Raw genomic sequence first — 16754 nt, forward strand, 5'->3', positions numbered from 1 at the left:
CAGCAGCAGAATTGGACAAAGACGAAACTTGGACTCTGAACAGGGAGGACACTTAGCTGCGGAGACACCCATGGACTTCTTGCTCTGTCCACCGTGGTCTGACACCCTGCTTCTCACCCGTCTCTCCCATGCTGTTTTTTCTGCCTGATTCTTTCCTCAACACACTCCAGTCACACTGGTCTTCTGTGGGCCTATGACCTCCACCAAACTTATTTCCATCTGAAGGCCTCTGCACCTATCTGGACCTGTTTCTCCAGGTTTTTGCACGGTTAACATCTTTCTCATTCATGTCACCTCATCATGTCATCTTGACAGAAAAACCTTCCTTGGTCGTCAGTCGGGTTCTCCTGCAAAACAGAAGGCATGCTCAAATAAAGGTGGCTGAGAAGAGTTTATTGAGACCATTAGGGACTTCCCTGGCGGTCCAGTGGCTAAGACTTTGTGCTACAAATGCAAGGGACCAGGGTTCCATTCCTGGTCAGGGAACTAGATCCAATATAGTGCAACTAAAGCGCTCACATGACCCCAGCGAAGATCGAAGATCTTGCCTGCTGGAACTAAGACCCTCACGCAGCTAAATAAATAAAAGAGACGATTATCAGGGAGTGGGCGGGCCAGACACCAGAATGAGATGGGGAAGTGGGCCTGGGGAAGTGGAGTGCAACAAGAGGAGACGCACCGTCAGAGAACCCAAGGAGGGGCCCCAGCCTTGCAACCTTCCTCAGAGCGGAGCAGAGCAGCCAATCCCCTAGCCTTCTGCAGTAAGAGGTACCTAAAACATCCCCATGGCCCTCTCCTCCAGCCTGCAGACCTCACGCCCTCCCTCCCATTAGCAGAGCCTGGACCCACAGGTTGGCCTCCCGGGTGAAGGTGGAGAGGCAATCTGCAGTTGGCAATACCCTCTTCCCAGGTCATAGTTGATCTTCTCTTTTATCTGTTTAGCATGTATCACTCTCCAACCTTATCTTCTTTTTTATCCCATTTCCTCTAGAATGTAATTATTTTGAGGGCCAAGACTTCCCAGTTCTTCCTCTTCCCACCTAGCCCCTCCCTTCCCTTCTCTTCTTTCATCCTTGTGGTCCCAACACATAGTAGGTGCACAATAAAGGTGAGTTAAATCAATCAGCACAGGTAGCTTGCCTGGAGAGACAGAGGTTTATAAAGGGTCGTTTGTCTTTATCTTACAGAAAGATCAGGGGACTGAACATCCCTGCCTGGGGTCAGCGGGCAGCCCCTCTTCCCCCCACTTCCGTAGCCGCGGTTGGCGCGGGGTGCGGCAGGTGCGGGCGGCCACTGCCCGGCTGCGGCAGCGCGGGCTCCCGGGGACGCGTGCGCCGCGCTGGCCGCGGTCTCCCGGGTGCCGGCCGACCTGCCGGCCCCTCCGCAGCCGGCGGGGCGCGGGGCCGCGCGGGGCGGCTGGCCGAATCCCTCTCCGGGCCGCGCTGCGGGCAGGGGAGGGAGGCACTCGGTGCTCCCTCCCGGTTATTTTTAGTCGGAGGCTGACACCCCCGCCCGGGAGGGGCTGGTGCGGCGCCCGCGGAGGCGGTGGGGCGGGGTGGGGCGGAGAGGGAGCCCCGGCGCCGGGGCGCTCGCTCCCGCGGGGACACACGGCGCGGCCGGGCCGGGCGGCGCGGGGAACAGCTGCGGCGGCGTGGTCGGCGGCAGCGCGGCGCTCCTCCGGGACCTGCGCCGCGCGGGGCGGGGCGGCCGGGGAGGGGAGCGGGCGGGCGGGCGGGAAGGGGCGGGGAGCGCGCTCCTGCGGCGGCGGCGGCGGCGGCGGCCGTCCTCATCCCGGCGGCCCGGCGCTCGAGTGGACGCGGGGCTTCGCAAATGGCTTGTCCCGTTCTCGGTCTGGACGCTCTCCAGCCCCTGCAGCCCGAGCCGCCCCCCGAGCCCGCCTTCTCCGAGGCGCAGAAGTGGATCGAGGTAGGTACCCCGCGGCGGGCGGGCGGCCTGGCAGCGGCAGCGCGGAGCCGCCGATCCGCACACACCGGGCCGACAGGTCGGGTCTCGCCTCCCCCACTCCCCCACTCCCCCACTCCCCGCTTTGCTTTCCCGGCTGCTCCGGGTCAGCCCGCAGGGCCTCGAGCGAGCGGCCACCGCCGGGCGCTTTGCGCCGGCGTCCCGGGCGAGGGTGGCGCGCAGGGAAGGACACTGCGGTCTCGCTGTGCGTGTCGGGGCGGGAAGCGGTGCCCTGCGCTTCCATCCCTCCTCCCGCCCGTCGCGCAGATCTCAGCTCCTGCGGCTTCCAGGCGCTGCCCGGGGAAGCGCGGTGCTGGCAGAGGCGCCGCAGAGGCGCATCAGGCGGGAGCCCGCGGAGGCCTTGGGGACGCCGCATGCCGGCGGTCCTGCTCCGCGTCCTACCTCCGCCCCGAGCCCCCTCCCCGTCCTCCCGGAGCGGAGTTGTTCGTGTCTCACGGCATCGCACGCGCACCGGAGCCTCTGGCTGTGTTCCCGGCACCGGGTCAGGTGTGAGGCTGGCACAGCACACAGGGCCCGGAGCCCGCAAGACCCACCTGCGAATGCACCATCCGCGTCGACGTCGCCCGTCCATTGGCAGGCCCCTCTCCGTCCCAGAGGTGCCGGTTCCCGGCCCCGTTGGCGCATTTCACTTCTTAAATGGCTCGGTGGCAGGCCAGGGAAATCACTGGAGCTCTCGGCTGGCTGAGTCCAGGAAGCGCTCGCTGGGCGATCCTGGTTCTCGATGTCTATCTGTAGACGCAGCTTGGTGGCCCCGCGCTCCCGAAATGCCGCGTCTGCGGGGCTTAGGACGCTTGGAGGACGCGAGGGGTAAAGGTGACCCCCCATGATCCATGCACTGAGCCTCGGTTTCGGCAGGCCGCCTTTCTTGAAGCTTAGTGAGAGGCTGATTTGACCCTGTCTTCCTCAGAGAGGAGCAGCTCACCTTCCCTGGTAGTTCAAAGGAAGAAATGTACCGCTAAGTCATGATTCGGTAATGGTGGAGCCTGTCATTACTCAGACGGTCCCCCCGTGGCACCGCACATCTCCGCGCTGTTGGACAGATTGAAATCTGCTGAACTGCCTGGGAAAACCGCTTAATGCTGCTCTAATGCTCCAGCCAGAGGCCTGCACCTTACCAGGTTAAGCCGTTTCAAGCAAGCAAGTGTTAGGCAGAGTTTAGAAAGATTTATTTAAAAATAGGGTGAAAACAAACAAAAACAGAAGAATCAATTCAAAGCTCTGTTGCTCTAAGCCCCAAGCATGTCTCATAATTTGATGGCTCACGCCCAGATGAGAAAAAGACTGTGACTTTTGTCTGGGATGTGTGGCTGGCACGGCTTGGCCTGTGACAGGTGCTTTCTCTGTGCTCCATCCTTGGGTTCACAGGACATCCAGGAAGCATTGGTAGTCACTGGCTTGGTTGAGAGTTGGAGAATTGTGTTTTTCTTGTTCTTGAACTTTAAAATTCTCAGGAGAGGATTTTGATGTGGGTGGTGATGAAGAAAGGGGTAAGAGCAGAACACTTTACAGCTCTTGAAGGCAAGCGGTTTATTCCCAATTTCCTTAATTGTAACACGGACATACTGTACTTGAAAAAAAAATGTATTTTGGTATAGTTACAGGAGAGTGTGTACTTCTTCAGTGCACACCTCCGTGAATTTTGACGTAGGTATATAGTAGGTACTATGCTGCTGTTTAGTCATCAGTCATGCCCATCTCTTTGCAACCCCATGGACTCTAGCCCTCCAGGTTCCTCTGTCCATGGGATTTCCCAGACAAGAATCCTGGAGTGGGTTGTCATTTCCTTCTCCAGGGAATCTTCTTGACCCATGGATGGAACCTGCACTGCATCTGCGGGTAGATTCTTTACCACCAAGCCCTCAGGGAAGCCCATATAGTACTGTAGCTCCTCACCTAGGTCATGATCTAAAACATTTTCCATCCAGGTCAGTCTGTTTTTAAGTGGTGGTATATTTCAAGCTAAATATTATGCGTTGCAGAATATCTGCTCTTGTCCTGGTTCCATAGATTTTTTAAAAAAGAAGGGCTTCCTTAAGAAAGCTGAGCCCCATCGGGCCCTATAGACAGTTGGGCATTGTTCTTGATGCTTCACCAGATCTACCAGCTCGAGAATGTGAAAGCCGCAGCGGGCAGTGCGTGGCTTTAGGATGAAGCGGCCGTGGCTTTGTGCCTGTGCATTATTGAAGCGGCCTATCTCCTTTCAATCTCGGAGTTGGGTTTCAAGGAAAGGAGAGCTTCCCCTCCCAGGCTGTATAAAAAGGTGCTTGCTCCAGAGAGGTAGAGCCCGCCTTTCTTCCTTCCCGGAGGTTCCTCTTGAAATGTAAATGCCCTGTCTGCGAAGCGAGGGGAACCCAGCGGCAGTAACTGCTGGTTCTGCGCCCAGTTGCCCAGTGAACAAAGATTCCTCAGCTAATATAGCAATAATGTAGTACTTAGTGTGAGCTGAATTCCCAGGGGGACTGTTATCTCGAGACAATTGCATCTCCTTTAGGGACCCCACTGTCTCTGGCAACATCCTCATTGGTAGGGCTTTGTTTTTCGCTTCTGTTCAGCTGGTGATTAAATTTCCCACAGGCCTCTTTTTTTTTTTTTCCTTTTGAGTAGTCAGGAATTTCACCCTTTCAAAAAAATGTTCCCTTGGGTGTAGCAGGTTAATAAACAAACCTTGCAGCTTGTCTCTTCTCTTCAGTCTCCGGTCTTCCTTAAGTCAAGGATTGGCTTGAAAACGTTCATTCTTAATAAAGGCTCAGGGAACAAGCTCCAGGAGATAACTTGTTAGTGAGGAATTTCTCGGCCTGCAGCCTTGGCTATTTGAGGGCTGTGTTACTGGGCAGGAAACGGTGGCCTGGGAACCATGCCCCAGGCTCACCCCACCCTAGCCTCTGCCTTGGCTGGCAAAGGTGAAGGCCTCGATGGAGGTCATAGGCGTAGGATGGGGGTGGGGTGGAGGGAAGTGGGAATACTTCCCTAACACTTGGAGTGACTTTTTATGGCTGTCGGAGCAGGCTACGTGTCTTAATGTGGCATTGGGGAGACTCCACAAGGAAACAGCAAACTTCAAGCTTTAACTCTGGCTACCAGCAGGCAGGGGTCTGAATTCCTTGCACATTCCTTTTCTAGCAGATCTTCCTAAGCAAAGTGGCAGCAAGTGAAGCACAGTGGTTAGAGGTCAGGCTTTGGGGCTGGGCAGCCTCGGTTAGCATCCTGGGTGTATTGCCTGCTAGCTGTGTGACATTGGACAAGGCTGTGCTTCCTCTCCTTTTGGTTCTAAATCATTTCTCTGAAAGCTAGCTCTGGAAAAATAACAGAGAGATTGTTGAAAGTGGTTGTCAAACAGGGGTACTAATAATAGATTACCTATCTGAAAGGTGTGCTGTGAGAATGAAATAAGTTAATAACATTTAAGATGCTTAGACTAGTAGCTGGCTTTTAGGAAGTGCTGCAAAAGTAAAAGTTGTTATTATTGCCATGACATCACTACTGCTTTTAATATCACTACTATCATTACTATAAGAATACTATTGCCATCACCACTGCTATCTTTATTAATGCTACTGTTATTGCTGTCATTATTGTTCCTATTGTTAACACCAACTGCAGTTGAGTTTGAAAGAAAATCTTTAGAACCCTGAGTTTTTAGTGTAAAAAATAGAATTCAGTTTTCTACCATCTCACTCTATTGTCTTACCTTATGAACCCCAGATACCTGGTCTCAAAGTTAAGTAGGTGCTGTGTGTTATTCTAACTTGTGTTAAGAGAGATTGAGGCTTCAGAGGAGAACCAGTAACATCTGCTGATAAGATGACCCTGATAGTCCAATGAGGCTTGGAAAATTATTCCTCAATATTATGTTGACTATATAAGTTTAATGCCTTTAAAGTCTTTGTTATTAGACTCCAAGCAGAATGCTCAGTTCTCCTCCTCTTGAAGACAATCCAACATTAAATTGTTGTACAAATGGTAGTTGTCTGAATAGTCATCTCCAGTATAGCAGTGTTTTGTTCATTGAAGTTGTGTCAACGCCCTCTAGAAAAAGAATAAGTCCCCCATTTATTTTCCTTCCTGCTTCCTCACTTCTTTTTCCTCTTTCTCCCTCTGCCCCCCACCCCCAGCGCCCATGATGGTATTTGTTAAGTTACAGGGCTTTGTTAGCAGGTCAATTATTTGAATTTTCTTAGTTCCCCTCCTGACCTTTGCCTCTCAGCCCACAACAATATTTATCTGTTCTAATCTGCAGTTATTCTCTGCAATGCCAAATACTTACTGGAGAAACAGATGTCACTTCAACTTGGGTTCAGTTGTGATCTGGAACAAGCCTTTAAGGAGGGGTTGGAAATTTCAACCCAGCTCAGCCTTACTTCTCAACTTGAGATGTTTCTGGACTCCTTTAACTTTAATCGTGACATGCCTGTGGGGCTTGGTGCTGAATATAATCTCATTTGTGACCTAATCCATATTTCACATAAGTCGGAACTAGGGCTAGAAGGGATCAGTTCTTCATTTTGGGTCATTTCCCCCCCTGCTCACACAGAATTGTTTTCTGATTCAACTGGGACCTGATTTTGAATATTAAAAGCATTGAGGGTACCGTAGCTCCCCAAGACTGAAATCTGTTGTGTTGTTTGGCAGTGGGAGAATTTATGTGTAGCCTTTGAGAGGATGTAGCATTTGGTGGCCAGTAACATGACATTTGCAATGTAATGACCAATGACCATATGTCATAAGTTATACAGTCATTCTAATTCTCCTTCTCTGTTGGGACTTGATGACTCTTACATCCTTTTTACAACAAAGATTTAACATTGCATGTGGTTCTCTACTTGGCACGGAGAGCCAGGGAAGGGGAAGAAGAACTTTTCTGGCTAGATCAGGAGTAGAGTAGTGGTCTGAATGGGTATGGAAATGAGAGCAGGCAGCGTCATTCTCACAGTGACATGTAAATGGTCTGGCTTGTTTGTATACAAGGGCTGCTATGACACAGTGCTATCGCAGGGTAGGAGAACAGTGAGGTCCCACAGATTTGGGGAAAGGGGAAGTGGAGTGGGAGGCGGAGCTGGCTTCTCTGGCCCAGCATCTCCCTGGAAACCAAGTTTGCGTCAGGCAGGCTCCAAATGAGCAGACTTCTGGCCACCAAGAAGCGGTGGGGTGGGGCCTGTGTCCCCAGGAACCGGTCCTCTGGGCCCCCGGCTCTCTGCGGATGTATGACAATGGAACCATGATGCAGACATCTGGCCAGCGATTCTGTGCCGGCAGTGCCAGGTGGGACCAGGCGGCCCCTGGAAATTGGCCTGGCAGCTTCTCTTTTTGCTTTGGACTATTCCGAAACTTAAAAATGTCATAGCTCGGGTTAACATGGTAATGATGGTGGTGAAACCGATGCTCATGATGATAAAAGTTGCTATTTTTTGAGTGCTTACTCTATGTCAGGGGCAGGGTGAAAAAGTCAAGGTAGGCATTAATCCCTTCTAAGTAAGTACTGTTATTATTCCCACTCACAGGTGAGAAAATGTCTTGCCCAAAGTTACAAGTAAGTGGCAAAACTAGAACTTTAATTGAAGCATCTTATTAAAATAGCTACAAGTATTTGCACCCGGATACCCAAAATCTGCAGTTGAAGACATTGAGGCTTCCAGGAATTAGGAGTCTTGCCTAGGTTCACCTCGTCAGGAAGTTCTGGCTAGAGTTAGGATTCCAACTCAGGCTGCCTGGCGTTGTAGTCCTTATTATCCTTCTAAAATATTTTTTCATTGAAATATAGTTGATTTACAATCTTGCATTATTTTCAGTTCTGCAGTAACATGATTCAGTTATACATATGCGTGTTCTTTTTTTACACTCTCTCTGTTATTGGTTATTGCAAGATATTGAGTATAGTTCTCTGTGCTGCACACGTCCTTGTTGGTGATCTATTTTATTTACAGCCATGTATATATTTTAATCCAAAACTCCTAATTTACCTCTCTCTCCTACTGGATATCCATAAATTTGTTTTCTGTGTCTGCGAGTCTACTTCTGTTTAGTAAATAATTTCATTTGTATCCTTTCTTTAGATTCTGCATAGAAGTGATATATGATATTTGTCTTATTTGGCTTATTTCACTTAGTATGATAATTTCTAGGTCCATCCATGTTGCTCTGTCGATGGACACTTAGGTTGCTTCCATGTCTTGCCTGTTATAAGTAGTATTGCTGTGGACACTGGGGATGCAAGTATCTTTTCAGAGTATGTTTTTCTCTAGGCATATGCCCAGGAGTGGGATTGTAGGCTCATACCCTGTATATTGCTTTCCACGTTTAGGACCATGTGTGCAAACTCCTGCAAGGACTGCGTTTCCTGTTCCTCTGACTGTGCAGAGGCCCCCCACCGCTGTCATTCATTTTCTGAGTCACAGTGTGGATTTCAGAAGCTGCAGCTCCCTAGGTAGTTTTTCTTCGCTGTTCACATCTTTCCACTACCAGGACTGAGGGGCTGTCCTTGCAGGACAGGCCTTATGTTGGGTGAAGGCGGGGTTGGGAAACCAAGTCGGTGGTGCTGCCACGGCCCTCAGGCGAGCGGAGTCACGCTCCATGCCTTTGCTGCCTGCCGTCAGCCTCACTTTGCTGAGGTGGAAAGGGGCGCTGGAATTGTCTGTAGCTCACGGCTGCTAGACTCTGGTTTCTGTCTCCTGTTGTTACAGCCCCCAGGCCCCCCACTGAACTTTTTTTAGGGCAAGTGGCTACTAGGTAAATAATTCATTAAAAAACTTTTTTTTAAAGCTTGCTGATTCATTAACATGTGATTTCTTAAGAGGACAGATATTCTAGAATAGACTTATTGGAAAAGACCCTGATGCTGGGAAAGATTGAGAGCAAGAAGAGAAGGGGGCGACAGGGGATGAGGTGGTGTGATCACATCACTGACTCAGTGGAAATGAGTTTGAGCAAACTCCGGGAGGTGGTGAAGGACAGGGAAGCCTGGCGTGCTGCGGCCCCCGGGGTTGCAGAGAGGCGGACACGACTGAGTGACTGACCAGCACCCTGACGTTAGGGACCATGGCTGTCTCGTGATGGTTTTTACCTCCAGTGGCTTTCCATCTGCTGATGAATGCGCAGTCCCTGGGCGCTTTAGCGTGTTCTCGTGGAGCAGGTGAGCAGGCGCGTTATTCCATACTTTCCCTTCCCCAGAGACTTTGAGCAAAGACCTGATAGCCACGTGATCTGTTCTGTGCTCCAAGTCCGGGCACAAAGGGCTCTCTCTTCCCCGTGCCGATGTGTGGGAGCGCTGTTGGGGTGTCTGTCTGAGGCTTCACCAGGCTCCTTCGCTCCCACCCGAGAGCTCTCCCATCTGGACAGGCGCTCACCTGGGAGCACTTTTGTTGTTGAGTTCAGCCAAGAGGCAGGAGCTTCCAAGAGAGGAGCGTGGCAGCCTCCGCTGCAGCTGTCCCAGACCATCCTCAAGAACTGAAGGATCTGAGTAAGCAGTTCTGTGACTTCTGGGAGTCTTGGCTTGTCACCTACATTCCAGTCTAACCCAGGTCATTTTGGCCTTTATTTTCCTGATTGAGGACTGGATCACTTAACAGTGGTTGATTTTTGACTAGATTCTTTTTGGACCTGTATTCTTTTTTTTGAAGGTCAGTTCACTCTTTTGTGATTTAGAAAACCATGCAGTACAATTTATAGTACTTCCCTCATCTGTTCCTCAGGGTGTGTGTGTGTTTACTTTTGAAGCAAATGAAAGGTATTAAGGGTCTTTTGGTGGGGGGAGGATAAGAGGAAAAAAGGATGACTTCAGTGCAGTCAAATGAGGAGGGGATAATAGAACTTTGTTTTTAAGTAATTGAGAATATAAAAATAGCCTCAATTAGAGGGTTGCTAGATGATACAGGAAAAAAATAGTCCTTAAAAAAAATGATAGGACATTGGAAAGACTTCTGCCTGGACACGGGGAGATGTTATATCTCTCTCTGCAAGGCAGAATGATGTCATGGAGTTCAGTTCTGCTGTGGTAAAATTCCATGTTTGCAGTGTTGAAAACAACACTCCCAAAGAGGTGTCCTCATGCAGCTAGCTAACCCTGATGGTGTGCCCATAGAATCTTGGAGAATTATGTTTGGCAAATGGGAAAAGCCAAGGGGAAGCAGTCATACAACATGCACCTAAGGAATATTTTGGCTGATACCTTTTCACACTAAACTTATACTATCAACAAAACTGTATCCTTTTATCTACGCTGGGACCTTGAGGATAAGATATTGGTTAGACTGAGAAGGCTCCATGTTTCCATGGCCCTGCAATTCTGATGGTGACATTTGCAATCATTGTTGGGGGCAACTCAGTCTCCTGGTCAACCTTAGCAGTTAGGGATGTACCCCACCCATCTATCCATAAATAGCCCATTAGGAGACCATGCAAGAATAGACCTGCACTTGTTTTTCTTTTTAATAAAGGTCAAGGGCAGACAGACTTGTGGCTTTTTTATTTTTACATCCCAATACTGTTATAAAAAAGTCCTCAGCCTTATTTTTTACCTAGTGGGGCACTAAGTGAGGAATTGAATTTATTTATTGTGAAGTAGATGGCTCTCTTTTCCTCTCCTAAGAAGTATTTTTAAAAATAGTATTCAAACAATTATTTTATTCTAATAGAAAACTGAATGAAGGCTGGGATAGGTTCAGTCAGGTGGTTTGAAATATGAATAGAATTATTTGGGATACTTGGCTGTCACTCATAACTTGGTGCGTGCGAGTTCAGTCGTGTCCAGCTTTTTGAGACCCCAAGGACTGTAGCCCTCCAGGCTCCTCGCTCCATGGGATTTCCCAGGCAAGAATACTGGAGTGGGTTGCCATTTCCTTCTCCAGGGGGTCTTCCCGACCCAGGGATTGAACCCTCGTCTCTTGTATTGGCAGGTGGATACTTTACCACTGAGCCACCGGGGAAGTCCTTCACTTGTGAGTTCACTTCAGTGTAAACACTAAAAAGAAGCATTAATGGTGAAGATAAGCACTAATGTGTGAAAGTGTTTTAAGCGGATTTTAAAATTCATTTCCTGAAAAGTGTTGACTAAGCTTTGACCATGTACCAGGCATCGTGCTGAGAACCAAGGTTAGATGGTGAACAAAGTAACCGTGATTCCTGTCCATAGGAATTACGCAATGTAGCAGAAATGGTGGGCACTGAGCTTAAACAATAAATTCACAGCAACAAGTTGGGATAATTGCTATGACAACAAAGAATGAGGGTCTTAAGAGAAAATGCCTTTAGGCAGGCAAGGGCTCATTGTGAAAGTGATGTTTAAGCTAAGACCATTGATGGGATAGGATATTAAAAAGCAGAGACATTACTTTGCCAACAAAGGTCCATCTGGTCAAGGCTATGGTTCGTCCAGTGGTCATGTATGGAGGTGAGAGTTGGACTGTGAAGAAAGCTGAGCGCTGAAAATTGATCCTTTTGAACTGTGGTGTTGGAGAAGACTTTTGAGAGTCCCTTGGGCTGCAAGGAGATCCAACCAGTTCATCCTAAAGGAGATCAGTCCTGGGTGTTCTTTGAAAGGACTGATGCTGAAGCTGAAACTCCAGTACTTTGGCCACCTCATGCGAAGAGTTGTTTCATTGGTAAAGACCCTGATGCTGGGAGGGACTGGGGGCAGGAGGAGACGGGGACAACAGAGGATGAGATGGTTGAATGGCATCACCGACTCGATGGGCATGAGCTGAGTAAACTTCGGGAGTTGGTGATGGACAGGGAGGCCTGGCGTGCTGCAATTCATGGGGTCGCGAAGAGTCAGACACGACTGAGCGACTGAGCTGAACTGAACTGAGAGGGGAATTAGATGGATGCTGGTTTATTGAGATAAGGGCTCACGTGCTTTTATGCTGTTATAGCTCTCCAAGTATGTGGAAGGCATGTGTGTAGGAGAGCAGGTGGAGAAGGGAGCTGAGTCAGAAATGCTTGAATATTCTTGCAGGCCACTCAGAATAGGGTTTGCATGATGGTCGACTGGAGCGCTTAGGATCAAGGCTAGGTAAATCAAGAGACCCTCTTCTAGAAGAAATGGCAGAGAGAACTTTGGGATTTACATTTGAACCTGGACTCTGGGATTAAAATTCTTCCCCAGAATAGGGTCTGTAGAACCTGCGCTCTGCTCTGAGGTAAGAAGGGACTGTAGGAAACCTGCCTAATTTTTAGTGAGTAAGCAGAGCAATTCTGTACGAGACTTTGGGTGGTGACCCACAGATGTCCTCTGATTTGGGAACTTGTCCCCCAAATTCGTCTAAAAGAAGGTGCTTTATAAACTAATAAAGTTGTGTGTCATCTGGGAGCCCCGTTAGTTGTAAACCCTGTGACTTAGATTTCTTTTAACACTCAAACCCATCGTCTCCAGACCCTGCCCCTCCTCCTTCCACATGGCCCAACATGGCTGCTGGAGATTCACCATCGTATCACCCTTCCAGGAAGCAGGGTGAGGAAAGGGAAAGTGAAGAGTGCATCCTTCCCTTGTAAGATGCCTTTCAGACAATTCTTTCTGACACTTCTACTTTCATTTTATTGCCTGGGATTTCAGTAATATGACCTGTCTTGATTGCAGGGGAAGGTGGGTATTCCCAGGTAATAATCGGGGTTCCGTTTCTCAGGAGAAAGGGGAGAATGGTGGTTCAGGTAGGGGTACCCTGGAATGCCCCTTCTCCACTTCTCCAGGGGCAAATCCTTTTAAGACAGGGCTTAACTGTGACTGCTTCTGAGACAGACTGCCTGATTCCTGTAAGCCCACTGATCCTCTGTGCATACCTGACATTTAGGATTCACCTCTGTCAGAAACGTTGTCGTATTTCACGGTAACAAGTAGATTGTTGCTTGGGTTCTGCCTGCTTTGCTAAGCCCTAGGGCACTTGTGGCCATGGTGTGGGTCTTGGTGACCATCCCGTTCCTCTTTGGTTTATTCTCTCTGCTCCGACAGGGCCCCAGAGCCGCATTCCCCGCTGCCCGAGAGATTTCTCAGTGAGTCCGGGCCCAGCTATGATTGCCTGATTGGCACTTGGACTCAGCTGTGGCAGAGAAAATAGACTCTGTTGCTGCCCTGACGGGAAGCAAAGTGTTTTTTTAAAAGACTGATTAAAAAAAGCCGTTTACCCAGTAGTTGCCTGGAGACAGTCAGTGATTGGACACTTGGGGAAGTGATTGCACTCTTGGCTCTTAGGTAGGTGATATCAGTTGGAGGAATTATTTAGCAGGCCGCCCTTGCCCTCAGGTTGGACTGGGGCAGGACTGTGCTCTGCCCTTGGCGTTCCTGTCGGCGGGGCTGGAGAGCAGACGTCTCGTTTCTCCCAATAAACATGCTTGCTTCCCAGCATCCTGCCCCCACTCTCACCGCCCCTGTGTCCCCACCTCGGCCGGTCAGCCAGCCTCCTCTCTCTCCCCTGTGGTAGGATCTAGGTAAAGAGAGAGCACGGAGGAATTTTATGATCGCGGTCATCTGGGTAAGTTCCTATTGGATAGGTATTTTAAGCGGACCATGCCCCACACACAGGCTAGCGACCAGCAGCTGACATTAATCAGGGGCTCTGACTGTGAGCGTTCATTGTCATGACCCGATGGAAACACTGAGAAATGGCATTCTCTCTGCCTTTCCTACAGAACATGAAGAAAGGGAGCTTGTGGAGCTGAATGTTATCAACCAGCAGATGTGGTTGCCGCCTGTTTCCTCAGGAACCCTGCAAGATGTCATAAATCGGAGGGGTGGGTGACAAGTGGAGGCCTGATTCATCATGTTGCAGGAGTTGACGGAGTGTGATGATGTAGAGTGATAAAGTAGATAGCTCAGTGCCAAGTAAATATAACAGTTAACAGGACTCACTTGTAGAACACAGCCTAGGGCCGTGCTCGTCTAGGTGCTTGGCTTATATAATATAATGTAATATAGCATGATATAACCTATAACCTAGCGCTGTGCCTGGCTCACAAGGGGCTTCTCAGCTAAGCCCCGCTTTATGCCCATTTTACATGACAGGAAAACTGGAATGCAGGAGTGTTACTGATCTGCCTGAAGTCACGTAGTTAACAAGTGGCAGAGCTGGGATTTGAGCCCAGGCGGTTTGGTTCCGGAGCTTGAGCCTGAGCTGGTGACTGCTCTGCTTTAGAAGTAAAAGCAGCCATCTGCTTGCTTAGATCCCAGCCATCTGAGCCGGCAGATGACCTGCCCTCCGTCTTCCTCATTCCCTCAGCAGCTGTTTAGTGAGCATCTTCTGTGTGCATCGTACTGCTGGTTGCTAGGAAACAGTCCCACCTCTGTGACTCCCAAGCACATTCTCTGAAACTGGAGCCCTCTCATTGCTTTTAAAAAGATACATTTTGGCAGTAGAGTGGTTAGGACTGTGATGAAAAACCATTACAGGAGCAGAATAAACCATGTCCGATGGGTGGAACTATTTTTACTTCCTTTCTCTTTACCAGTCTCTTTTCCCTTGGTTGAGATCTGACTCCCTGTTTATATCCAGTGGTCCTAGGCCAGAAATTGGAGAAGGCAATGGCACCCCACTCCAGTGCTCTTGCCTGGAAAATCCCATGGACAGAGGAGCCTGGTAGGCTGCGGTCCATGGGGTCGCTAAGAGTTGGACACGACTGACCGACTTCACTTTCACTTTTCACTTTAACGCGCTGGAGAAGGAAATGGCAACCCACTCCAGTGTTCTTGCCTGGAGAATCCCAGGGACGGGGAGCCTGGTGGGCTGCCGTCTATGGGGTCGCAAAGAGTCGGATACGACTGATGTGACTTAGCAGCAGCAGCAGACCAGAAATTATTAACAGGAGGAAGAAAAGCATGTGGTTAGTATGCATCTCTGCAAGGCATTGTGCTGGGTGTTCGGCGTTTGTCATTGTATTTAGTCCTTGGGTCGCACAGGTATCCGTGGCCCACTGACTCAGGTCGAGGGTCTCTGCTGTGACTGTTGCCGTGTGTTTCTTTAACGTTAAGGCTGGCCGGCAGATGGGTCAGGACTCAGATCTGATGCGACTCCAGGGCCCTCACACAATGCCCCTGCGGTGGTCCTTCTCTTGGGCCAGCCTTTCGGTACTTCCTGATTGCAGCTCCCTCTCAGCCCTCTGAGCCGGCACGGGGCCCTGGTGTTCTGAGCAAATACCATTGGCTGTGCTACAGTTTATGTTTCTGTAGTGTGAATTATTGCATATGCAATTGGGAAATAGGGAGTGATGCTTTCAAGATCCACGTTGCAACGGTTCATGTGAGCTTTTCCTAGCACCTTTGTATCTGGCATTACCCGTTAGCAGTAACTGGAAGCAAAGAAGACTAGTGTTACGTGAACCAGGGAAGCAATGGCACCTTTTCTTGCTCTGGGCTCCATTTGGCTTTGCATTTATTAAAAAGTTTGATTTTCCCAGACCTTTCTGCGTTTTACCTTATCTTCTTAATGCAGCAGCTTCAGTCTTTCCTTACACCCTTTCCATCTTGCCTCTTGACCCCATCCTCCTTTCTGGTACAAGTCCCACATTTATAACAGGAAGTAGAAAACATCTTTTTATATGTGCTAGTAATTCTCAGTTTCTTATTGTTTTTGTTATTCTGGTTACAAAGTTGAATGGGACTTGAGCCTTCTGTCCCAACTCTAAATTTTCCATCAGCCTTGTTATTTTTTAGTGTGTGATTTTGCAATATATGAGGTTTTTGGTTATTTGTCTTACTTTGGGACATTATTCATTCATTTTCAGGAATTGCTTTGTTTTATAGTGGAAATACTTGGATTTTAATCTTTTGTGCAGACTCTCTCTACTCACATGCTCAGATCACAGACAGAAATGTGTAAAACAACAGCTGGATGATTCCTGATGCTGGAATTTAGACTCTTGGGTCATAAGAAACTTTTTAAGGAATTTTACATTTCCTACCTACCATCAGACGACCTTAGACAACATTCCCCAGAGAAGCTGCTCCTGTTTTTGGAGAAGGGGTGAAATAGCGCATTCTTTTCCTCTGAGGCATCTTTCTTTTAGATTTTGTGTGTTTGTAGTACTTCAAGTGCCTTCCCAGGCAGCTCACTAGTAAAGAATCCACCTGCCAGTGTGGGAGATGCAGGAGATGTGGGTTCGATCCACGAGTCTAGAAGATGCCCTGGAGTGTGTGTGTGCGTGTGGTGTGTGTTCAGAAAAGGAACAGGAAGCCCTGTGGACATAGAGAGGCCTGGGCCTCCTTCACTGTTTGGGCCTTGGGCCGCTTCTGTGAGGAAGAGCTGCTGAGCTGAGTCCTCAAGGATGAGTAGGGACTGGCCAGACAGAAAGGACCAGGAGACTGTGTCCCAGGTGGAGGCTGGGGGATGGACGGAGACTCCAAAGAGTGAGCCCTGGGTGGTGGGCGTGTGGGGACCCAGGGCCGGGAGGTGCAGGATGAAGGCCGTGAGGCGAGGGCCGTCAGCTTGGCACAGAAGCTGGGCTCCGCAGGGCTGTGGGCTTGCGCCTGGAGGCCAGGGATCAGATTTTCTGTCAACGTCCTCAAATTATCCTAGTACATGACAGTAATTTATACTTACTGCTGGCTGGCCCTATTCTAAGCATTAGCTTCTCAGCCATCCTGTAAGCTAGGTGCAAACGTTTTTTCCTCTGATTTTATAGAGAAATAAGTAAATAGTTGAAGATCACACAGTCCTCAGATGGTGGGGCTGATCTTCAAACCCAGGCAGCCTGGCTGCTTTATCTGTGCTTGTGACCACCACTCAATGGGCCGTGATCCAGCCTCCTCACCAAGGGCAACCTTGAGGGATGTTGGTGGTGGGCGGCAGCAGTGA

General features: G+C 49.4%; 1 protein-coding gene across 9 annotated transcripts in view; it reads left to right on the plus strand.

Moving 5' to 3' along the window:
• The first annotated feature begins 1746 nt into the window (after positions 1-1746).
• The window catches only part of LIMCH1 (LIM and calponin homology domains 1), a 341102-nt gene continuing 326094 nt past the window's right edge, over positions 1747-16754 (plus strand). For all 9 annotated transcript variants that reach the window (XM_065907146.1, XM_065907147.1, XM_065907148.1 and 6 more), the window contains exon 1: positions 1747-1926. In XM_065907146.1, coding sequence (XP_065763218.1) covers positions 1831-1926 — 96 coding nt within the window. In that variant the 5' untranslated portion in view covers positions 1747-1830. The remainder of the gene's footprint in view (positions 1927-16754) is intronic.

The sequence above is a fragment of the Muntiacus reevesi genome, chromosome 16 (genome assembly GCF_963930625.1).
Source record: "Muntiacus reevesi chromosome 16, mMunRee1.1, whole genome shotgun sequence".
Lineage (NCBI taxonomy): Eukaryota > Metazoa > Chordata > Mammalia > Artiodactyla > Cervidae > Muntiacus > Muntiacus reevesi.